This window comes from Caloenas nicobarica, chromosome 11 (assembly GCF_036013445.1).
Source record: "Caloenas nicobarica isolate bCalNic1 chromosome 11, bCalNic1.hap1, whole genome shotgun sequence".
NCBI lineage: Eukaryota > Metazoa > Chordata > Aves > Columbiformes > Columbidae > Caloenas > Caloenas nicobarica.
Genome location: NC_088255.1, coordinates 9,802,810 through 9,827,331, shown reverse-complemented (window position 1 = coordinate 9,827,331; position 24,522 = coordinate 9,802,810). Strand labels below are relative to the sequence as shown.

The 24,522-nt window shown below is 43.2% G+C and overlaps 1 protein-coding gene across 4 annotated transcripts in view; it reads left to right on the top strand.

Moving 5' to 3' along the window:
- ITPR1 (inositol 1,4,5-trisphosphate receptor type 1) overlaps positions 1-24,522 on the top strand; it is a 176,960-nt gene that overhangs the window by 84,250 nt on the left and 68,188 nt on the right. For all 4 annotated transcript variants that reach the window (XM_065642841.1, XM_065642840.1, XM_065642839.1 and 1 more), the window contains 7 exons: positions 1,206-1,457; positions 2,007-2,132; positions 2,863-2,991; positions 6,406-6,526; positions 7,168-7,352; positions 8,705-8,853; positions 9,822-9,933. In XM_065642841.1, coding sequence (XP_065498913.1) covers positions 1,206-1,457; positions 2,007-2,132; positions 2,863-2,991; positions 6,406-6,526; positions 7,168-7,352; positions 8,705-8,853; positions 9,822-9,933 — 1,074 coding nt within the window. The remainder of the gene's footprint in view (positions 1-1,205; positions 1,458-2,006; positions 2,133-2,862; positions 2,992-6,405; positions 6,527-7,167; positions 7,353-8,704; positions 8,854-9,821; positions 9,934-24,522) is intronic.

Genomic DNA, 24,522 nt, shown 5'->3' with positions numbered 1-24,522 from the left:
GAAGCAAGCGTGTCTTTCTCTAGCAAAATTGGCTAGAAGTAGTTCAATTTCAAGATCGCTAATGCAGGAGGAATATTTTTACCGTGATGGTATTTTGATTAATTCCTTATCTTACCAAGACTTTCTTATTCAGCTCTTTAAGTGCTGAAGGGGGAAAAGTCTCAGGGTCTTCAGAAATCTGGGTGTGTAGGTAACTGGGAAATTGGGGTGTCAGGATAGAAGGGAGAAGGAAGAGAAGTGTGAATAAATCCCTTTCAGTTAGATGTTGGACGTGATCTCTTTCACAGCATGTTCACACATCTGACGAGATTTTTATTGGCCTCTTCAGCAGGGGGAGCCCGAGGATCAGATTTGCTAAGCTCTGCCTTTTGTGTATCAGTCTTACTAGATTGATCAAAGGTCTTCCATATCTTGTTGTTCAGTTCAAAAATGGTTTTGTGAGCTTCTCTACATGGAGTTGAGTTTGTAAGGTGCTCAGAAATCACCTTCCACGGGGTTCATCAGCTGCTGGGACTTGGGGGTTGCCGTCTGCACTTTGCCCAGCTGTTTGCCTCAGTTCCCTCCAGCTGTGTGCTCAGACGTGCCCAGCCTGAAGCAGCTCTTGGTTCTTACTCCTCCTCCATTCCTTCGTGGAGTTACGGCGGGTCTGAACTGCTCTGAAAATCTGGCCATCTGGGTCTCAAGTGTGAAGGCGATAGGAATCTTCAGTGTGTAACTTAACATGTCACTCACTAGCCTTGGAAAATTGATGATGTTTGTTTAGAAGGGTGGAATTACTGAGCCCTGCAGCCCTCCCATCCGGCGTGCCCCTGGGGTGTTTCTCCGAACAAAATGCTATGTCTCCAACTAGCTGTATTTAAAAAGCCAGCTGAGGCAATATATGTGAAATAAAAATCAGAACGGAAAGTCACAAGCTTCTTGGCACAACTTCTGTCTAAGCAGTCAGTTGAACGGCCTTTGAAGTTCTTCAGCAGTTCAGAAGTGGTAAATTCTTTAAGGGAAAATGTCCTACTTGAGCCCTCCATGCAGTGAAGGGAGCACAGGAGAAATGCCCAGCTGCCTCGGTGGGCTGCACTCCTTTTAAGTGTCTAAAGAATAGCAAATGGGGATTTGCACTGGAACAGTCAGCCCACAGATGAGGGGAGGATGCTGCGGGGAGGCGCATGGGCTTTGATCTGCTGATGGAATATTTTATTTTCTCGTAGCTGGTGAATGCGGGAGAAGATGTCCTAGTGTTTTACAATGACAGAGCCTCCTTCCAGACTTTGGTGCAAATGATGAGATCAGAGAGGGATCGGATGGATGAAAACAGCCCACTGATGTACCACATCCACTTAGTAGAACTGCTTGCTGTGTGCACAGAAGGCAAAAATGTCTACACAGAAATAAAATGCAACTCCCTTCTTCCTTTGGATGACATTGTTAGGGTAGTAACCCATGAGGATTGCATACCTGAGGTGAGGGCTGTTTGGGGGCACTGGCCAATGTGTATTCGAAATGTGCTGGCTTTGGACGAGAGAGATTTGATGTTACTGAGTCTGGGCTAGGAAAGGTGGTGGTATAGGTGGGACAGTAAGCTCTGAGCTGGGAAACTAGATTCCTTCTCTGGATCTGCTATTGGCAACACCAGCAAATCTGGATAGTTAAGTTAAATCCTTTTATATTTCTTTCCTTGCCCTTAAAATCAAGATGTGATGCTGTACTTACTTTGCTTTATAGGGTTCTTGAGGCAGGGAGGTTTATAAAGTATGCTGCTAACCCTGAACAGATGGTTCTGCAGAACTGGAACTGATTATTATGCTGATGTTTTGTCTGCAGTAATCCTGGTGGTTTTTTATTGGATGATGTCTTGCTATTCATGGCATTAAATTTCAGCAGTGCTTAAATAAAAGGAAGAAGTAGAATTACAAATTATTTATATAGCAGTTTTAATGTGACATTATATTCATTCATAACGCCATTCAGGTTTTCATTTTTTTAATGGTAGTTTTTTTCTCTACTTCTAGGTCAAAATTGCGTACATCAATTTCTTGAATCATTGCTATGTGGACACAGAAGTAGAAATGAAAGAGATTTATACCAGTAATCATATGTGGAAGCTATTTGAGAACTTCCTGGTTGACATCTGTCGGGTAATGCTTTCTGTATCTAGGAACTGACTTTAAAAAGCTTAAATAAACCTATTTTGTATAGAGCGGTAGGAATAAGACATAACAGTGCATCAAGGCAATAAGTACCCTGAATACTGTGTTCCTTCAAGTTTATCTGTGTCTTCTTTTCCTCGTGCCTGTGGATTTCATTAGTCATATTCCATGGAACACATTAATATTTTCCTTTCAAAAAGAAAAAAAAAAAAAAACACCAAACCTCAGAAAAGCCCCACACCCTGCTCTTTTGTCTAATGCATTTTTCTGTTCTGCCACCTGGCTTGCTTATTCTGGCCAGGACAGTGAGCTCCTTCCTGAGCAACAGTCAACGATTTTTGGCAGGTCAGGACAAATTTTTTCCAAGCTTGGCATTTGTTTGGCCATATGGCTTTTTGCCTGGGATTCCAAGTATTTCCCCATACGAAAGCATTACACCTCAGTCCTCCCTGCCCTACTACTTTCTTTCCTCTAAGGCACTCTGGCTTTTTTACCCTTCCTCCTAAACATGCTATATGCCAACACATTAAAACAGTAACGGTGTTGGGCTTCTGCTTTTGTGTGTGCTGGAAATCCAGAGATCCAAGTGTCATAAATATCATTTTGGCAGGGAATTGTTGTGACTGGAACAGTGCGAAATCAAGAATTCCAGTCCGTAACGCTTATTAATCTACCATGACCGAGTTGCTTCTGACCTAAGAATAAATTGTCTTTGCAGGCTTGTAACAACACCAGCGACAGAAAGCACGCTGACTCCATATTGGAGAAGTATGTTACAGAAATAGTGATGAGTATAGTCACCACTTTCTTCAGTTCCCCCTTCTCTGATCAGAGCACTACTTTGCAGGTAGGAAAATGTAGAGAGACAGGAAAGTGAAAATATGTTGCAAATGCAATTATGTTCATTCCAGTTTGGTTCCATTTACCAGTTAAAAATAAACACCTGTGTTTGTCATGGGTGAGCACATATGTATTCTTTGTGACCAGGATGGTTTTTTTTCCTGTAGAAGTGGAAGGATTTCTAGATCAGAGTACAAATGTTTTTCTACAGAGGCTGAAGTGTCTAAGTGCTCTGGTTCTCCTCTTTGCGGCCTTAGATCAGAGTACAGTTGGATAAGGAAGATTCTAATTTCCTTTAAAACAAAAAACATTCCAAAAGCTGCAGTGTGTTTCATTAAGCTGAGGGGTCTTTTTGTCTTGTTCAAAAGTTGGGGAAATGTGGAGGAGAAGCTTGGAACTTCTGTGAAGTGGCAGAAGGTAGAAGTTTCCACCGCAGAACAGCAGTGTCAGGACATTGCCCTAATATTTGTATTGCAGCACAAAGATAACATCACTCTTTTATTCATAAATAGCTTTTTGGGAGGAGTGTGGGTGGAGTGGTCAGGTGCCTGGCAGGTCTGTCAGAAGTTTGAGTGTGGTAGTTGTTGAAACTTGATGCAACCACATCGTGCCAAAGGCAGTTGTTCACAGTGCAAACTCCAGGTTTGTAATTGAACGCAACTGGCAGCAGGCTAGGAAGCATCTGGTTCCCAAAAGTGGCCATAAAGGGCATCTGGCAATTTGACATGTCAGTTCCTCGTCAAAGAATTTACACCAGCTCTTTGGATCATGGTGCACTGCCTGGGCGACTGTAATGCTCCAGAGAAGCGTATGTAAAACTGCTGTGTGACTGTGCATCAGGTCAAGACTTCTTTCTGCTTAGTGTGAGCAATAATGTTCCCGCTTTTTCCTTATTGACTACCTGTGTCTCTGCCCTCCTTGAGTCAGGACATGTACCTGCCCTGTGTCTGGATGACCAGCCTGATCTACCAGCTGTTCGGCATCCAGTGGAGCTCTACTTCTCGTGGGTGTAGGCAACCCTCCTTATCCAGACAAGGAGATGGGCATGCTGAAGGCAACAGAGCTGCGTTTGAGATCGGGTCAAATACTCTTAAGTTGCCAAATGGTGGGCATTGCCTGTGAGGGCACAGGGAGCTGCAACAGCCGTGTTAGGGCTGAGCAGCTTTATTAGGGTTGTGGCTTAACTCACGCAAGTCCGAGCACTCCAGCAGTTGATGTTAAAATGTCAGCCCCTATTGCAGTATCAGCCTCCATGCTTGTTTATCAAAACTTCATCAAAATAAATGAGAAATTGAGACCCAGTTAGCCTTGTCCCCTGGGGCTCTGCCCTTCTCTCTTCCTTCTGTACTGTATACCTTGGCTGTCATGTTCTTAATTGTCATCTCTGAGCGTACAGCATTTGAATACACTTCCTTACCATCATGTTTTAGCCATCTGTAAATTTTATGTCAGCAGTTCTTCTTCAGTTTCTCAATCTCTCCCTGTCTAGCAGGATAAAGTAACTTATTTCACCTCTCTTTTACCATCTCAGTTGAAAGCTCCATCTTTGTCGTATCCTAGGTTAGTATTTCCTTTACATCTCCAAGTTAAAAGCTCTGCTTCTCTCTCTTTTTCTGCCTGTCGAGACTCTTGACAATAATTGGGGACTCTCCCACGTGAAGAGTGTGGGCCCGCTGGACCACCAGGCTGCGGACATCACTCCTCCAGTGGGATTTTTCCCTCCCATCTGAGATGCTGCAGGGCAGTCTGCAGCCGCCGTGACCTGATGGGGTGACTGTCACCGCTGTCCTTCGTGTTGCCTTTGGATTCGGTCACTCCCTGTTCTTTGTACTGCACCTTGTCATCTCGTTTCTTCCCAAGCGAGCCTCTTCTTGTCTCACGCTCTTTCATGTTATGGCTTGTTCAACTTAAATTGTACCTCCTTTGAGTCAGGACCAGCCTTGCTTGTTCAAGGAACACGTTGTACGTCTGTCATGCAGTTCAAATAATATAAAATTAGGAGAACATAAATATGTCTTTCCAAAGAACAGCTGTCCAAAACTTTTCCTCTTTAACAAGTACTGTTTAGCCTGTTTGCTGCCTAAGGGTGCTGCTGCCCAAGGCTTTCCTTTGCCAGTGTAGTTGGAGGCATGTGGAACATGTAGTAAATTTCTTATTTGATTTATTAACCTAGTTTAAGCAAATGAAATGTCTTTGAAGCTTTTTAAAACCGAAAAGTCTTTAAACATGAACTGAAAGGAATATGTGGGTGGCTTAAATACGAAAGTGCAGGTATTTTCAGTGCCCTTGGAGAATGCTACTGTCTGCCATGTTTTTGGTGTTTGGCTTATTTCTAGAAAGGTTAATAGTTATTTGCCTCTTAGTAATTTTTGGTTCTTGAATTTTGGTTCTCCTTTCGTACATTTCATAATGGTGTTATTTGATGAATCAGTCAAGTAGATTTGATAATCTAATGGATTTGGTTTTTTTATCTAACTCCACTTTTTTCTTACAAGCAGGCATTAATCTTGACCAGAATAAAAGAGGTATTTTTCACTGGTTCCTAAGTCTTGTGGGCTTTGCACTGTGGTGTAGTTCACTTAGCTGATAGACACACTACATAGCTATTACATAGGACATGGGGTATTCCCTCACAATGCAGGTTTTTTAAATATTTAAAACACTTTTTTCTCTACAGGTAAAAGAAATTAAGTGTTCTACTAAGTAATTACTGTATTAAACCAAATAGGGAGTTTTGGTCACTATTGTTGGGATGTTGCAAAGATGAAAGACCAGAGCTCATGTGCATGTGTGTGTTGGAGTAGCTCACCTGTCTTTAGTGGAAGAAATATGGGGCTAAACCCCACACCTTAATTTTGGCTGTTCCTTAGCAGCTGTGGTGTTTACCACTAACTACTGCCTGTGCTCAAAGTTACAAACACACAGCTGGTTTTTGCAGTAGATTAGACACCAGCTAATAATACTCGAAATTATGAGTTTTCAACTCTGGAGCTGTGCTCTCATTTAGCCAAGAGCAAAGTCCCATTTACCTGTGGACTATTGAGTCAGCTGCTGGTCAGTGCTAAAAGAAGAATCTCTGTCTGCCAGGTTTGCTGATAACTCTGATTAAAAAGATGAAGATGACTACTTATTTCCTTTGCTTAGTCAGGCTTCAATTACTGAGGCTTTATGCTTTAGAAGCTATTTAATGTTTCCCTTCCAGCCTTTGTTCCCACCCTTTCCATTCAGTTGCTGATTGTGTGGTAGATACGCTGTCTACAACGTGAAGTTGCCTAACAAGTGGATGCAGACCAGTTAGAAATGACTGGTGTGCAGAGAGTCATGGCCAAAGCTGGTAACCGGTATTACCTCAAGGTGATGCTGATACATCTCAATATGGTGTGATGAGTTTGATTTTGTTTTCTTTAACCTTGTGTTCCAGACTCGCCAGCCTGTGTTTGTACAGTTGCTGCAAGGCGTGTTCAGAGTGTACCACTGCAACTGGTTAATGCCGAGCCAAAAGGCATCGGTGGAAAGCTGCATTCGGGTCCTCTCAGATGTAGGTAAGAAATGGGCGTAATCACAATTAACTGCTGCAGACGTGGTCATCCAGTATTTGCTCCTTACATGTCATCCTTCCAAAAAGAAACTGCAGTTTGTTTCCCACAGTTGCCACTTGCAGATGACTCTGAGCCAAGGCGTAGTACAAAGGCAGAGTCATGTTGATAGATTGTCATGGTTGAGCAATAGGTGTTGTCACTGTAACCTGAAGTGCTTTCTCCATTTAACCTCAAAACTCTCTGCAGTCCTGTTGATCTGCAGAAGGGAAATAGTTCTGTGTCACTCCTCCCAGTAATTTGCTTCTCTTATAGTAGCAAGAAGAGTAATTTGTCCTGGCTATGAGGCCAAATTCTGTTGAATGGATGTACATGTGTGTTAGCAGGAGATGCTGGGAGCGTGTGTCTGAGGACAGATTCCTACTCCCATGCTTTGAAGGCAGTAAACAGCTCTGAGGTGTGAAAGCCTTTAAACATAATGCTATGGAGAGGTCTGACCCATCACACAAGGACTGAGCATTGCGTTGCTTAAAACACACATGAAGGTGTTTGTAGAAGGAATTGCAGGTAGAGCTTGTCTTGCTCTTGCATTGGTTGTAATACACAGGCTGAAGGGGTTAATTCTTACTAACTTCTGCTTGTTGCAGCGAAAAGCCGTGCAATTGCAATTCCTGTAGACTTGGACAGTCAGGTCAACAATCTCTTTCTGAAATCCCACAACATTGTCCAGAAGACTGCAATGAATTGGCGAATGACTGCAAGGAATGCTGCCCGCAGAGATTCAGTGCTTGCTGCCTCCAGGGATTATCGAAACATAATTGAAAGATTACAGGTGACTACACAGCACCCCTTTCTCCTTTGATAAGCACTTACTCGCGTGCCTACACAGAAGGAGGAATTTACTAAGTAGAATAACATTTGGGAATGAATTAACTAGTCAAAATGCCACATGGTAATCAAGTTAGCTGATGCTGCATATAATAATACTGTAACACTATACATAAAATCAAATGTAAACCATTGTGTTGAGACAGGTAATTGAATGTACATGGCTAATAGTTGTAGAAGGACTCATCCTATAGAAGATGTTGGTATTTGAAGGTAATAGTACTTAAAGTATTTGTGTTTCACAATTAGTAATATTTCTTTGATAAGACCAGACTTTTTCATCATCATAGCATTCCAGACTCTGCCAGTGCTTTGTGCCTTGTACACCAAAACTCTCAGTACGGTGGAAGGTGCCACAAGCCCTTCCTGGAAACCAGTGCAGGGCTTGAAATAAACGTAGATGTGTCGGTTCCTTGTGAACCAGTTGCAGCCACAGTTATTCCCTGAAGCCAAGTGTGTGCATTCCCATACTATTTTTGCTAAAATAACTATTTAAACATAATGCTTCATGTTAGAAATAGAGACTGGTGTGTTATAGCTATATTCTGTGTTCAGATCTGTAGACTGTTCAATAAGGCCTTTTTTATACCAAATGAAATTCATCATCTTGAATTACACCTCTGTCCTTTGAAGATGCATTCTCTGGTCAAAAGCTTTTTCTGGCAAACAGTTCTAACTAACTTTATGTAAACTTATATTATGTAATGTAAAAACACTGCCCAACCCAGTCTCATTGAAATAGCTTCTCCCTCTTTATCCATTCCTGTCTATTTGTCCATTTCAATTTGATTAAACTTCCTCTCTGGCTTCATAGGTATCCTGGTATTTTCTGCTTGTTTAAGTATTAGGACAAATGTGGTTTCATTTTTAAGGTAGCTACAGATTTCCAAACATCGAGGAAAAGTGGAATAATTTTATTTTTACACGACTTTAATGGTAATATTTTTTGTCTGTTCTTGTAAGCATAAATAGCCTGATCATTATGAAAGTTTCAGTGCAGCTGTGAATCTGCGTTTTTCTCATTCTCGTATATCAACAAGAGCACCTACAAAGATGGGAAAGGCAGGGCACCTAAGTAATCTGGGAGACTGCTAGAAATCAGGGCTTCCCTTTTAAAGACAACTATTAAACAAGAAAACTGAAAGTCTTATCTGACCAAACTCTGAGGTCTTTAGTTTATTCAGGGAGGACAGACCTAATTGTCCCATGTCGTCTTTGTGACTTGTAAAATTAATTTGCCTATAAATTTATACGTATTTAATGTTTGTTTAAAATATTGATGTGGTTATATTCTAGGACATAGTATCAGCTTTAGAGGATCGCCTACGTCCTCTTGTCCAGGCAGAGCTGTCAGTACTGGTAGATGTGCTTCACAGGCCTGAACTGCTCTTCCCAGAGAACACAGACGCAAGGAGGAAATGTGAGAGCGGAGGTTTCATTTGCAAGTAAGTTGTCTTGAAGTCTGGCTTACTGGGAGGGGTTTTGTTAGGTTTTGCTTTTTCCCAAGCCCTGTGGAACTGTGTCCTCTTGCCCAGCTTGGTAAATACTTGATATACTCTGAAATACTTGTAAATCGCAGTATTCCATGATACGGTAAATGCAATTTGTCCTTGGCAAGGGAGGCAAGGCAGAATGAGGAAAGATTGCTTGATATGCTCTCACAGCTAATGCTTAAAAGAATACAGAATACTGCAGAATACAAGTGTCATGAACAGTAGCATAAATGAGTAAAAAAATTTTTAGCTGATCCCTGTTATTTGATACCTGCCTTCAACGCTAGTAATATTTGGAAGGTACTTGATCTTGTAGCACATAGCGCTGGGTGAGCATGTTGGAGTCAGTCACGTGCATCACCTAACACAGGTGCTGCCCACATTTAAGGGAAGGAAAAGATTGCAAGGTCATTTACAGGGCAGTTCAGAGCAGAATCCAGCTTCTCAGGTCACCTGCTGGAAGGGGTGGATTATATACAGAGTTTATGGAAAGTAGGTAGCCAAGTAAGTAAAAAATGCTGGGTAGGCTGGATTTCTAATTGTACTATCCAGGACTCTCGGGATGTTTTTTAACAAAGTGGTGGTATGTGGAATAGTTTTCTTTCTTACTGCGAAGTGCTTGTTCTGGAGGACCATTGGGTCCTAAATCCCACTGCCCCTTCCCCTCGCTCCTTTCTGCGTGTAGTCAGAGGGCTGGATCTCCTGTCCTCCTGCCCAGCGTCTGCGTTTTCCTTCACAGCTTCACCATGGCCCATGGGAGCTGGTTCAGTGTTGCTCTTGAGGGAATGTTCCTGAGGTGGTTGTATAGTGGTGTGATAGTAAAACTTCTTTGCAGTCTAAAGCAATTAAGACAGACGTGTATGTCTTACCCTGTTTTTAGAATATTAGTACTAAAATGACCTGTGATTGGTTATTTTCAGGTTAATAAAGCATACAAAACAGCTGCTAGAGGAGAACGAGGAGAAACTATGTATTAAAGTATTACAGACGCTCAGGGAAATGATGACCAAAGATAGAGGCTATGGAGAAAAGGTAATGTTTACAGTTCATAATTCTCTGTTAAACAGTCTTTATTATTCAGTAAAGGAAAATAAAATTCTTGCTCTTTCAAGCTGTGTTTTGTATGTGTAAGCACTTCTGTACTGGATCAGGAACAAAACATTTTTAGTCAACTAATAACTTCAAATATAATTTGAAAGGTAAGCTTGTTTCAGTTGCTTTTCTACTTTAGACTTGCAAGTTTAAGTCTTATTCCTGTGGTTGCTGGCACTGTAAAAATGTCTAATTTTGTTAACTTTTTATGAAGGCTCTAACCTCTTTATCTCTTCTCTGGGTCTAGGTGACTCTTCATCAGGTCACATAACCTTGCATCAAGGGAATATTCTGTAGTTTTGTTTTATTTTATTTTATATACATCTGAGTCATCATCTTGTGAATTATAGATGGAAACTGTCTGTACATGCACCCATGTGGTTTTTTTCTCTCTCTTTCCTACATACAACTCTTTTGTCTTGTTGAGAAGAATGATTTTCTGTATGTACAGACCTATTCTCTATTTGCATCAGAAGCATGTGTGGATGCCTGTATATTTGTGTACCTAGACATTCCTACAGTCAATCTCAAATCCAAGTCTAAGGTATCTCATGCATTTTTAAGCAACCTAGGTTATTGCTGTGCCACGCTGTAGGTGCACAGAGCAGTATACCCTCCAGTGAGTGTGCTCACAAGAGATTGTCAGTTGGCTCTTGGGACTGGTGGAAGCAGTGGTGTGAAACTGGGAGTCCATGCCTGGGAGCAGAGAGTGTTTCATATCCAATTCTCACTTGCAGTGGGGTTTAAAGTTGTTGCATAGTGCTAGATTCACAGCACAAAAAGGCAAAATTTTTAGAGGTAAGACAGTTTCATAATAATAATTGTTTATTGCTGTAGGTGCAGCTGCAAGGGAGGGAGATGCTCTGAAGGCATGTAGCATTGCTGGGCCAGCTGGGATGTGGCACAGGAGCCCTGCTGTGGCTAGCCAGACTGGGCATGGGGATGCAGGAGCAGGATGTCGTGCTCTGTTGCCTGTCCAGCAAGAGACAGGCACTCGCACAGCAGGGCACGGGGACCCGGAGATGAGAGAGCAAACACAGTAGGAGGCTGCACACGTGTGGGTGTGCACGTGTGGGGGCTGTTACCGAGCACACAGCGGAGACACCCAGGAAAATGCCCGAAGGGCAGGGACGGCCGCGGCGGTGCTTGGTGCCGTGTCGGGAACGCTCTGCCCACGTGCTGCTCCCACCTCTGGGCTGTCACAGGTCCAGCCCGGCTCCCGGACACTGCTGCTGCTTTGCTCTGCACCTGCAGCCCTACCTGGGAGGTTTTTTCACTTTCTAGTAGCAGGATTTTTTATTGAACTTGTTGACTATGGGAGAATGCCCTTATCAGCTGCAAGAAAGAGGCATATAAATATGGGATGAGAAGGGGTGCAGGGTAAGTAGGAAAGGGCAGCAACTGCAGGTTTCAGCCCACTTGCAACACATTGTCTTTTTCTGCTCAAGTGGCAGTAGCTTGTGCTGGGTCATAGCAGCACAAGGTGAAGCCCTGTGGAGACCTTCTGGCTTCTTAAGGTCCCTTTACTAATTTATCTGCAATACTAGTACAAGTCTGATCTGGAAGAGAACTAGTTGGAGCCTGCAGAAGTTAGTCTGCTACTTCAAAAGGGAGTTGGGCTAGATGGTCCATTTTAGTGAGCACAGACTGCTGGTATTTCTGTTGCCCAAAGCTAGGGATGTAAAAGATTCAGTGCAATCATAGATTGCATTTTGCACTTTGTTAACACACCAGTGTATGTTCTTCTGTAAAAACAGCCAAGAGGGACTGTCCAAGGTCGTCTTTAAGAAAAGATGGATGAGATACACTGCCTATGCTATACACCGACAAAACCCAAATGAGAGTTTTGAGGGGTTTTTTTTCTTTTAAATGCAATATGCCACTTACAGATTTTTCTAAAACTAATTTTCAGGAGTTTTTTAGACTTTCTATGGCAAACTTGGGCAAAGCGGTATTTCTACAAGATACCATTAACATAACTTGCACCATTCAGACCATGGAGAACCCCACAAGATTCTAAAAATCTTCAAAGTGTAAAAAATGCATTAATTTCTGAAACAGATCAGTTACATAATTCAAGAGAAGAATAGACTTGTCTGTGAAGTGGATTTCCGAATATGAAAAAGCAGCTGATTGCTTGCAGATAAATCCGTTCTACTACTGCTAGCAGTCTTACTGTCAAGCTGTGAGAAGTGCAATCATATTTATTCTTCCTTGTGACTCATATAACTGTATTTAGTCACCACTTAAAAGGCAATACCTTTTGTTTTAAAAATCATCCTGGAGTGTAACAAAAGAAAAAAAAAAAGGAAAAACACCCCTTATGCACTCATTCTAAATACAGCAGTCCCTGCATACGTAAAGGTGTCAAAACTTATTCTTGTGACCAGCACATCGCTCACACAAGCAATATTGCTTGTAGGTCAGATGTTCACAGAATTGACAGCAGTCACTTCCAAGTAGTGTTCAGCAGCAGAGCGCCATGGAAGTTTTGGCATTGCGTGTGATTTTGCTGTCATACCATGTGGTGCTCTCTGGAACAATCTGATTTATAGAACAATTGTATTCCTCCTCTCACACTTAATCTTCCAGCACAAATAATAAAAGCGCCACACCCTCCCGGCCTGTCCGCTTGTTCCTTCTGTAGGTGGGAAGCGTCATGAGGATGCAGTGCTGTCCGCTGCCATTAGCGAGGGCCTTCATTAGGCAGCTGGGATTCCTCTGCAGCATGCAAAACCCGCGGTGAGAACACAGATGTACAGAAGCTTGTGGGAAGGCTCGAAGTTTTACATATTGCTAAAGACTCCTTGTCTTGGCAGGCACTCAGGCTGCTCAGTGATGGGGAGCATACTGTGGTATAGTTCATAGGCGGAAAACTTTGCTGCATTGACAGTGTAGGCTAGACCCAAGTTTTTTTACTTTGCTGAAACATGCCATTCATACACGTCTCTCTGGGTGCCTACCAGATGATTAGCTTCAGTTCTGCAGGACTTAGATTTAAAAACTCCATTTTTCTTCCCAAACTGGAAATCCAGGCTCTGCTCTCCTGCCGCTGTTCACAGCTCACGCCACTGATGACTCTTCTGCCCAAGGGTGAAGTTCTTGGCTCCCGGTCAGCCCGCCCATGTGGTTTGTCACTTGGCACAGGAACAAAGCCAGGGTGCATCCTGCCTCCAAAGCAGGGCTGGTTCCCTGACCCACCACATCCCACTGCTTGCAGATGTTACTCATGCCGACTATAAAATATTCGCCGTGTTGGATTGCAGCATTAAAGTGTTAAATGATTTATAAGATACTAATGTGAAATTTATTTGTAATTTCTCTTACTAATGCTTGCTTTCAATTCTTTCCCTTCTTTCTTTTCTGGCAGATTACCATTGAATTGGATAATGCTGAGGTTTTAATTTTATTTATTTTCTACAGTGTTGTTTCTATGGTGTTTGTTTTATGAGTAGCCCTGTGAATCTGTCCTGTTGTCTCTCTAGTACTGAGCTTTCCAATTTGTATGCCTGTGTCAGTGAATTAATTGAGTTTTCAGTCTGCCGTGTGTCTACGCTGAGAATAGTTACCATAACTAATTCCATATCTCATTCCTTGGAATATTAGTTCAAATGCAGTTATTATTTCTGGCAGTCAGCAATGGATCCCGTACCATCATAGATCCCATGATGTTCAGAATTGAGTGCCTTTGGGGATCAGCTACCACAAGCACCACTAAAACGTCAGCATTTAGCACTCATCTGCAATTACCACATCATTGGGGAACTGGCTCTTTCAGCAAAACTAAATAGTGAGGTTTAATGGCATTCATGCAGAAGTTGGCAGAACCTGCCCGAAGGCAGCTGGAGAAGACCCTGGTGAGATGTCTCCCCTTGCTGACACTCGCGTCCCACGCTATTGCTGGCTTTACCAAAAAAGGTGACAGTCAGGCAATTCATCAGAGCATCTCGCTGTCCTTCCTGTTACTTCTTAGGCAAGGTTTTGATGTATAAAGGCATGTAAAATGTTCAGATGTGTTGTGAAAGCGATGTGGTCTAACCCTATGAAAATTACTCTCTTCTGAAGTTATTTCTGTGTGAGAAGCTTCCTACCTTTAAAAACGTGTCTTGGGTTGGCAGTGCAACATCCCGGTTTGCATTTGTGCTGTGTGTAGCTGTTTTATAGACAGAACAGCCGATATGAGCGAGGCCTCTGAGTTTAGCTGAAATTGAGCTTTCTAAGGACTTTTAAAAGCAGCGTGTCTGGTTCGGGCACCAGTGCAGGGGGTGGCGGGAGCTGAGCTGTCGCTGCTGCTGCAACTTCCTCATCCAGCTCAAAAAAACCCCACATGTGGGTGCTAAATTTGAGATTCTTTTTACATAAATGTATAATACTGAGAAAGTGATTGACTGCCACCTTATTTTACTGAAATACCAGGAAAAAAAAGAAATATTTTCCTTTCTGTGCTTTGTTTCCTGCATTCTCTCCCAAGCCAGCCTTTTATTTGGAACAAAATTTAACCACTTAAAATGCTTTAGATGTTACTGCTCTTTATTCATTAGGGTAGATAATGAAATGCACTTATAAATGGCTTTCTGTAGAACTTGTCAATTTTGATGCTGATCAGCTGAATTCACCTGGGTAAATGTCATTCTGAAAACCACATAATATTTGGGGACCTTGCCTGTTGAAATGGGTTTTAATTCTGAACTATTGGTCACAAAAGTAGACCAAACCAAACATGCACATTGCCCAGGGCTGGGCTGGGGCATCTTCTCCTTTCAGCAGGGCTTTTAGGGGAGGCAAGGGGTGGAATTTCTTGCAGGAACAGAGTTGTTGCTCTTTTGGTTTGTTGGTAACCTAGGCTCTGGCTGGGACGCTCAGGCCCCTGCTGTGCTGTGGGTTGGTGCTGTCCCCGTCATCCCCCTCTCCAGGCTGGAGCAGAAGGTCCAGCCAGGGTCTGAGATAGTTTTCGTAAGAAAAATTTCGCGAATCTCCCATCACCAGTTTCAGCTTCAACAAAAAGCTCCTGATCAGAAAATCCTCAGCTGAAGCTGCTTGGAGTAGTCACGATTCTGTTTGTTGGTGGGAATGTTCTGCTCTTCGTATCCTTCCCGTGAGAGCACACAGAAGATGGCTAATGGGTGGGATGTACACAGGGGAGGGGAGTCGGGTTTTGGTCTGAATGACAGCGTTTTGTGCAACACAAATCCATGTACTGCACGGCCGTCACCTCTGACCTGTGCGAGTATGAAACATCTCAGGTGCATCTCCAAGCTTCACACCAAACTTATAGTATTACATCGCTGCAGAGGTGCTGTAGTATCTAACCTCTGGTGTAATTATCTTTCTCTTTTCTTATAAACCAAGATTTTTTTTCCTCCCTCTTACCTTGGGAGTACACACCAGCGTTGCGCTCTGTCTTTGGAAAGTTAATCTGTAGCACATGAGTGTTTCCATCAGATCCTAGACCCCTTAGATTGTGTGGCACTACAGCTTCCCAGAGTAGTGCATATATATATATACACATACATAATTTTATCTTGGAGAAACTTCAGACAAATTTGAATTGTTTAATTGCAAATTAAGTCATAATATGAAACTCTTTCCTCTTCAGTTTCTGGCTGTTAAATGCTGTCTTTGCCAGTAATAAATCAGCTAGAGCGTGTGGAGCAATTTAGGATTTGGTCTGGAGGCTGCAAAGGAGGAACTTTATTGCTCAACAATGGAGCAGCTGCGTGGAGGGAGCAGGTGTGTTTATAACCATCGGCAATGAGCACTGGCTCCTTGTAGAAAAGGGTTTGGATGGGGCTTGAACCACGGAGAAGTATCAAAGGAAATCCTGGGCTTTCCTTTTTTTTTTTTCCTCTTGTCAATCCTGGAAGCTGTAAACATTTAAGGCAAAGACTACTACTCCTTACTCCTTTATTAGTAAAATTATTAACTCTCCTTTCTGTCAAATTCTGCACATTTTATTTTTTCTGACCAGCCAAAATGCTTTTTATTGCCTTAAGGTAAAACTCTATTATAGAGCAACTGTCTTATGGCATGATTTTATAGTATTTATGTAATTGTATACATAAGTAGATTTATATATCAGTTGCTTACTGTGAGGTAATTTCAGTGCATGGTGTGTCCAAATAAGAAAAGATATTAAGATGCCAGGAGGTCCGTGCATTTGTTACTGCAAGTAGTGATAGAAAATCAGCGTTCCAGTCCCTCTTAACGTTTTTTGCGAGTGAAGAAAGGGAGTGCCCTTTAGCTGGGTGAATAACGCTGGAATTCACCTCATGGTAGGAAATCCCCCACAGAACAGGAAGGATGATGAACCGACCCCTGCGAACCAGCCGAGCCCCGGGGGTGGCTGGAGCGTTCGGGTGCTGGGGAAGGAGAGCAGGGGTAGGATGGTTTAATCCTGCTGGTCCAGTTCACGTGCATTCTATTGAGGGCTTTGTCTGGAATTCCCTTTTCGTTGGAAACGAGGGACAAGAAGGAGCTGTAGTTTTCCAAGGAGAAGCGATGTAGTGTGGTATTTGTTTTCAACACCTATTGCTGTAGTCTGAGAGCCGTGATCTGGTCTGGCAGAAACACGGTGTGTTTCTCTTGTAGGTCGTCTTTTGAACTCTGCAGCATGTGGCAGGATTTGTGTGAAAGGTTTTTCTTCTGGAGACAGAAACTGAATACAGTGACAATGAGAGTCATCTTGCAGTAGTTCTGAAATAGGGACTGCGTAAGACCGGTATCAAAATAAAGAGCAGAAAAGGTATATTGAAAGATGGATAAAAAGCACAATTTATTTTGATAGAAAACCAAAACCATCAGAAACTGTAATGCATTATGCACCTTACTTGCAACATGGTTGTGCTGCGTTTCTTCCTGGTCTTGGGGAGCTGCGTGCTCCGTTTGTCTTTGTTTGCAGCGTGACTCCTGTTTTTCGGGCTGAGGGGCTCTCCTGGAGCATGGGGCGGGCGTTGGGAGCTGAAGGACTCTGACCTGAGCCGAAGAGCTGCAGGGGGTGCTCTTGGCATGGGCTCTGTGTTTCTCAAATAATAAAGTAGAAACCCCCACTGGCATGTTGCCTATAGAAGCCCTTGGGCTGAGTATGTCTTGATCAGCTCCTTACTGGGCTAGAACTACTCTAATCCTGTTCGTGATGGAGCTGGTGACAATGCCAGTCTCTTGGAGGAGAGGTTCAGGACCAAACTAAATTTGCCTCAAGTGCCATCAAGTCTGAATCTTCACACAACAGTGATGACTAAATCCCAGTTGTAATTAGACACAACAGCTTAATTCACTTTTTAGTGGGTTGAGGAATAAATGGAAAGTCCAGGCAAGATACAAATGCAGATTTTATGGTGTTGCACAACTGAAGTCGACATGGTGAGTTCCACCATGGGTTCCCTGTGGTCCAGGACCGCTCAAGCAGCTCAGCTCCCTCCCTGCTGAGGCATTTCTGTTTGTGTACGATCTTCCCATCCACTCTCCTGGATCTCCATAGGTCTTTGGGGACAGCGTGGCCCAGTTTCCACCTGCAGTGTGAGTTTTGGGCACCAAAATGCATACGTCCTAGAGAAACACTAATATTTCATGGATTAAAAGGCAGAGAAGTTAGTGCTGACCTGCAGGTGGCATGCTCAGGATACTGAATGCAGCTGGGAGATGTCCTACTTTTTCCTCCCCCCCGCCCCAGCCACATTGCAGTGAGCGGCTCTGCTGGGCACCTGCCAACAGTCAAGCAGCAGTTACATAAGAACAGCTTTTTTTCCTGGAATTTCGGCCCGCTGCTGATGTGTGACCTTCAGCGGTAATTGCCAATAAACGTGGTGGAGATGTTTACAGTCACCGCGGGCTGTGCCGGGGCTGCCGGGCCACTGGGGCTGCCAGCGCTTCCCGTGACCAGCGGTCCCGCTCTGATGGGTTTGGATTTGATTTTTCAGAGTGAAGAGGGGGTGCTCTGCTGCTTACCCCCCACGGGGCTGGTGGGGCCCTGGGCTGGGGCCAGCAAATGCCAAAATGACCCAATCCAGCAAAACTCTGTAAGAATCCAGAGTTTCCCATGTAGTTATTTAGTCCTTTTTAGGATTTGAAGTTAAAAAACTGAATTAAGTAAAAGGCCAGGTTTTTTGTTGTTGGGGTTTTTCTGTTTTTATTCAGCAATGACGCTTATTTATGCAGCTGATGAAACAGTATCCAGCAAAATACACCTGCAGACCCACTCCATATAGTTTTGGGTTGTTGGTCTTGTTTTGGTTTTTTTACCTCTTCACTTTGGTCTTGAGGTTTCATGTAGGTGAAAAGGGAACTGAAAATCCTGGTTCAAGGGGTCGACTGAAGTAATCTCAGTGCTCTTTATCAATGATAAACTAGAACTGTGACAGCTGAGTAAGGTGCAAAATAAGGTGCTATTTTATGCATCTTCTGATTGGAATTGGAAAATTTATTAACTACTTAAGTGCTGGAGAGATGCACTTATATTTTCCTTGTGGAGAGAGCTTATTCCACAGTAATTTCTCTTGTGTATTTTGCACTGAGTGCTTCACTTGTTATGTCTCAAGCAGAGGAAATGCAGGCACTCATAAATTTTTGTGGACTGCCTTATATTTTTTTTCCCTTCAGAAATCCCAAAATTTGGACTGGTTTTACTGCATGAACTGGAATTGGTGAGCTCTTTGGAAAAGGAGACTGGAACATTTCTTATAGTTATTTGTAACAACAACAAAAAGATCTTTACACTGTCTTACTAGTTAATTAAACCTGCTCTTGTAAAATGTGTAGTGAAGATAGTTGTTACTATATTCAGATCTTGTAAAACACCTGCAAGATTGAGGATTTAAAGAGAAGCAAGTGATTGCACTCCCATTTAAGGTCAGTGACATATCGGAGACTGAGGTTTCTAACTCCAGGAAAGCCCCAGCCCAAGGAAAACATGCTTTCTCAGCTGAAACCTCTGGAAAATGAGAGCAGGCGCTCCCATAGGCAGAGCTCAGTGACCTTTCGGTACAGGCACTGGCAGCCCTGACGCCAGATTTCCCACCTCATCGTCTGGCAGTGCACGAAGTCTCTGCAAATTCCCTGAGATAAAGGGCGGGGGGGAAGTTTAGCCACATCCCTGACCTGGGTGTGCACCGAGGAGGTGTCCACGTGTGGTTGCTGCTCCATCACGTGCTGGTGGGAGGCAGGGGCCGCCCCTGCCCCCCCAAAATCAAAAATCTTATGTGTCTTCTGCGAGGGCTGGGCGAGCTGCACAGCTTGGAGGAGCCTGTGCCAGGACAAGGTTCTGCTCTGCATCTCCTGCTGCCTCTTAATGTATGGAGGTGTGAGATCCTCCATCCCTAAAAATACCCTGCTCGGGAACTTTGGTGCAGGTCTGTTACAATGGCAAACTGTAACGTGGGAAGTTTGTCAAAGCAGTTCTTTGCTCTTGGTTCCCAGTTATTCCTCTCTGCCCTGAAACTTATCCATAGCAAGTCAAATGTGTTTTTTTGACAAACACCTACATGTCATCTGCAGAGGCTAGAAACTTCCTATCCAAATTTTTTCTCAGTTCTGCAAGGTAACAGTATTTGCCTTACAAAGGAGACTTGGCAGGCAGGTAACCTCTGTGGAGTTTTCTGGTGTTATTGAAGGGTTATGAAGGGCAGCACCTCAATTTGTGCTCTAGTCTGTTGTCACGGATCAGTCTGGGTGGTGCTTCTGCTGTGTGTCTTTCAAGTAAGAGTTACACTGAGTGTATTTCACAAAGAGGAGAAATTTAGTAAAGGGAAGAAAAAGTAGAAAGGGACTTCCAGGAATGTGTCTAAACAGCCAGTCCCCCTGGAATTGCAGCTGCTCTGGGAGGTGGTAGTGCAGGAGCTGAGGCAGAGGGCAGTGCTTTCAGAACAATGTATGTCTGAGATCTTCACTGTAGGTCTTTGCATCTGGATGTACAACCTAGCTACCAAAGGCTTATTGTGATCTTTGGCTAACTGACTCTGTAGTTGTGTTTTTCCCCTTTTTATTTCCTCCTCTATGCCAAATCTCTCCCCCCGCCACCCCGATAATTAGGTGCCATATGCATGGAGTTGGGTTGGTTCCTGAATTCACAGATTTCAGGACCAGAAGGGACCACTCAGTAATTTAACCCAACTTCCTGCACAGCACAGGGCATCTCATTTCTCGCCATTGCTTCTCTACTCAGCCAAATCAATTTAGCTTGAGTAAGCTTCTTCAAAATGCTCAGTGAAGATCTTGAAGACCTCCCAGGACAGGTGTCTGTTTACTGTTGCCTTGCGTCACCTTTGTCTGATCTAGATACCGATTGGGAAACAACCTAAAGGAGACGTGTGGTAGTTTGGAAAATGGCATCAGCCTGTGGAATTGGTCACCTCTCAAGCCTTTGAACTCGGAGATGGCCTGAAGTGGAGGTTTGTGCTTGTAAGTGTGCTGGTGTCCATTATTATGTCAAAATTCCAAAGTTTGGTGAGGCTGAAGAGGATCAGGTGTTTGAAAGTGTTCATACATGTGCGCTCACACAAACATGTGGGTTTTTCTGATAACCTTGATTTCCCACCCATTTGTAACATTACAATAGGAGATGTTTTCCATCCTGTTTTGCTGAAGCTGCTATCTGGACCAGGCTCAGTCTGTGAACTGTAATCTCCACCTGCCTTTTAAGTGCATTTTGAGCATTTTCAGCACTCACTGTTCTGGATGTTTACTACATAGTTAAGCTTAAAAAAAAAAAAAGGAGAGAGAAAAGCAATCCTGAGGCTTTAAACCTGAATGAAAATCTTTCTTCATTTCCTCAAACCATTTCCACTTTTTTATCTGCAGTGCTAGTTGTTTGAATTTTCTGTGAAAGACAGAATTTGATAACTTTCATCTTGATTGCTATTTTGAAAGCAAATGAAAATAAAACTTTCACACCTTCCTCAAAACCATAAAGGAAAAGGACTGAAACTTCTTCCATAGCTCAAGAGTGAACTCATTGTATCTCATGAGATGTCACTTGCTTTGGTGGTTTTTGAGGTGGGTACATCCACCGTTGAGTCAGATAAAGACCATTCTGGGAAACGTGTAGTCTGTGTTGGGGAAATGGCTGCTAGAGACATTACGGTCACCAACAGGTCAAAGAAATTGTAATTCTCCTATTACGGCTAATGATGAGTGGTTTATTTGCCAGCCTTGCGGGAATAGAAATTTCAAAGGAAGAGGAGTTTTTGCACAGCAAGTTGAAAGGAATTTTTGCTGCTGCTGCTAGAAAAAAGTAAAGATATTGTACTCTTCTCTGACCCTGCCACCCCTTGCGTTCCAGTTTAAAAGCTGGCCACTGTGTCCATAGCGCTCACCCGGCTGCTGGTAGTGAAGAGTCTCAGTATTGCACAAACTTGCCTCTGCCCCGCAAACCATCGCTTTTCTTCTGGATGGAGAGCTGAGATATACAGAGACACAAGAAATCCAGCAAAATTACTACTTTGCTGTACTCTCCCACCCTATTCAATCCTTCTTGTAAAGCGTAGGCTGATAGTTTGCTGTTGCAGCACACATGATAGCGCAAAGTGTGGCGCAGTAGCTGTAGTTCAGTAATTCTCTGCTATTTAACCAATTTTGACTCGAAGAATGACAATTTAAGTGTTTGGAGTTTATATTCTTACTGAAAGATTTCTGAAGGCCATGCTTATTTGGAATGATCCATCCAAGCATTGCCAAGGGTGCTTTTGCTTGCAGATGAGTTTGTGGGGCTGGTTCTAACATGCTGATCTATTTATACGTGCTGTCTGTGCTACAGCGGGAAGGCACAGAAGTTGCTAGCTAGAATATGTACTTTATGCTTCTCCAGTTAAGTTGGAAAGATCAAACTAATTTCATGCTGATTCTTCATCTGTGCTGGTTTTTAGCCCCAAAATGTACACGTATGTTTGATTAAGATGGGGCCATGGTATAAGCCCAGGAATAAAGAAGCTTTCATTTGGAATCCAAAGTCCAGTCTGTTATCTGGCGGCAGTCACGTCTGCTTGACCTGCCAGCTTCAGTATCCTCTTGCCTGGGAGGAAGGTACCTGATTTCCCTTGCAGGGTAATATGCACAATCTCCATGCTGCTGTTGAGTGCTGCTGTTGGCTGCTTAAGGAATGAGGCATTTTTTGCTTTGCTCTGAAGCAAGTTGTGCAGACAGTGTCTGCAATCAGAACAATGTGCCCGGACTCCCTAATGACTTGATGCGGCGTTTCCAGTGTCCAGCCTCCAGCAGCGAGGCTGTGCAGGAACTGTGTGTTCCTCTGCATAAATGAGGTTCTTCCTGTTAACTTCTGGTCCTCTGCCTTAAATACTCCCTGCCTCAATTTGACCAAGAGAGAAATGGTTTGCATGCTTGTGAAGTTTCCAAGAGTGGCGACAATGCAAGGAAACGGTTTACCAAAGGCCGTGTGAATTAGCCAGGAGGAAAGTCCGTTAGGAGAAGAACGGAGAACGGTTCTTCCTTGCCAAGGAGCCCCTGCCCACGGAGCAGCACAGGGGAAGCTCTCGCTCCTTCTTGGGTAGCGGAGTCTCTCCATGTTTAGACTTCTGGATCCCGTCGCCTTCCTCTCCTTTTGCTTTGCCTTTCCTAGGCTGCAGCAGATACCGGGTTAAAATACCATGGTTGCTCGCCAGCTTGTGCTTGATTTGTCTGTCTAGTTCGTGTGCCCTCTAGGCAGACACGGACAATGAGTGGCTGACTTAATTTGGTATTACTGCATCGTCCCTGTCTTATTTCTTAGTGTCTGTTTCTGAGAAGTTAAATCAATTTACCTGCAATTAAGTAGGCAGCTTCGTTTGAATGTTTAGGTCTCTGTTGTATGTCTAAGCTCTACTAGATAAAAGTTGCTCGTCTTCATCTGTTTCAATGTGATGATCAGCATTTTAAATTTGAAAAGCTGTCACCGTTAAGCCTCTTATTTCATTGCTCATGTTTGGTGCTATATCACATATCTTTTATCTTGCGAAAAGTATGTTTATAGATGACAACCCACCAAAAGCGGGTTTTTTTAAACTCACAGCGTAAGGCTGCTGCCTCTCCGTGACATGTAGCCCTGCTTCCTCCTCCTCCCCGCTGGGTATAGGGGAGCTGCCTTCATCCCCTGCGAGTTGCAGATCCCGGGCGCGGGTTCCAAGCAGGTTGCCCAAAAGCGCATCTCTGCACCGCGGGCCTGGGGGCACCTGCAGCTCAAGCATTTTGCTTGTGCCTTTGTGTTCATGCAAAGTAGTTCGGGATGTTCAAAGGATACCTGCTAAATTTCCAAAATGTAGCCCTTTTAGGAGCAAGGTAGGTGGGCGGGAGGGTGTAAACGGTAATTATTACTATAATTCATTTGCGATAATTCAGCTAAGTCAAGTGCTTTGCTAGCTACCTTCCCCTAAGTGTTGACCACTAGATTTCTGTTGGGATGAAAGATTCTTTAAGAATGACTAATTTTTCTGCATTTTACTTTCAACTAGCTGCCGCAACCGCCAGAAACGGAAAGCTCTGTAGAGGTGTGTCACCCACCTATATTTGTACAACAGGCAAATATTGGTGTTTTGAAGTAGTCCTGGTGGAGTGTCTTGTTGGTTAAAAAAAACCCTGTGAAATGTGTGTTCCTGCGTGGTGTTAGACAGTGAAAAATACGTAGACTTGTTGAAGTGGTTTAATCCAATACAGCATCAGCATGATGATAGTCCAAAATTATATCAAAGTGTGTAAACCAGTCCCAAATCTACATTCCTGGACAAAGTAAGGAACTCAAAGGCCAAGTGTTTTAGTCGGTCCAAGGTAGTGCAGATCTTGCAGCCATTTCCCTTGGCTTTTAAGGGAGGCAGTGTTTGAAAAGTCTTCTCTCAAATCCTCCTACCTTAGCAAAATGAGACATCATTTGTCTGGCTCCTAATACAGAATTTGATTTTTCCCTTTGTCTCACATGTTATAAAAACTGTGATAAGGAAATGGAAGTGTCAAAAGAAGTTGGTGGAAGCTTCATAATCCTAGAGCAACTGGGTGTCCTGGTTAAAAAGCCACAGTGAAACAGCTAATGGTCACTTCACATCTTCAAGGTTACTGGCTCTATAGTTAATTGGATATGTAGGCACATCTCCTTTATGAGATACCCCACTATCAGTTTGCATAAGACAGATTATTTATTGAAATGAGGACAAAAGAATTTATGAAATCTCAAATTCTTTTGAAATTAATGGGACATCCAGAGATGCCATTGGTAGATAGTAAAACTGGGTGCTATGCCACCGCAAATGTAACTGAAACATGGAAGCCTAAACCTGGAAGAGTGACGATTCTCTGAGCTGTATAAATATGAAGGTGATAAATACGTTGTGAAACCATGGAAAAAATGTAGTTTGTGGTGGTTTAGACCTTTATATTTGTAATTTTTGTGGAATAGTGTTTAAATGTAAACCGAAACTCTGAGTGGTCATAGAATGAATTTGAGATCTTTGGGAGATGGACCTATCTTAAACCAGGAGCCCTCTATAAAGTGGTCATTCCTACACATTTTCAGAATGCTGTAAAGCAGAAAAAATGCAACATACTTCAGGTTTGCAA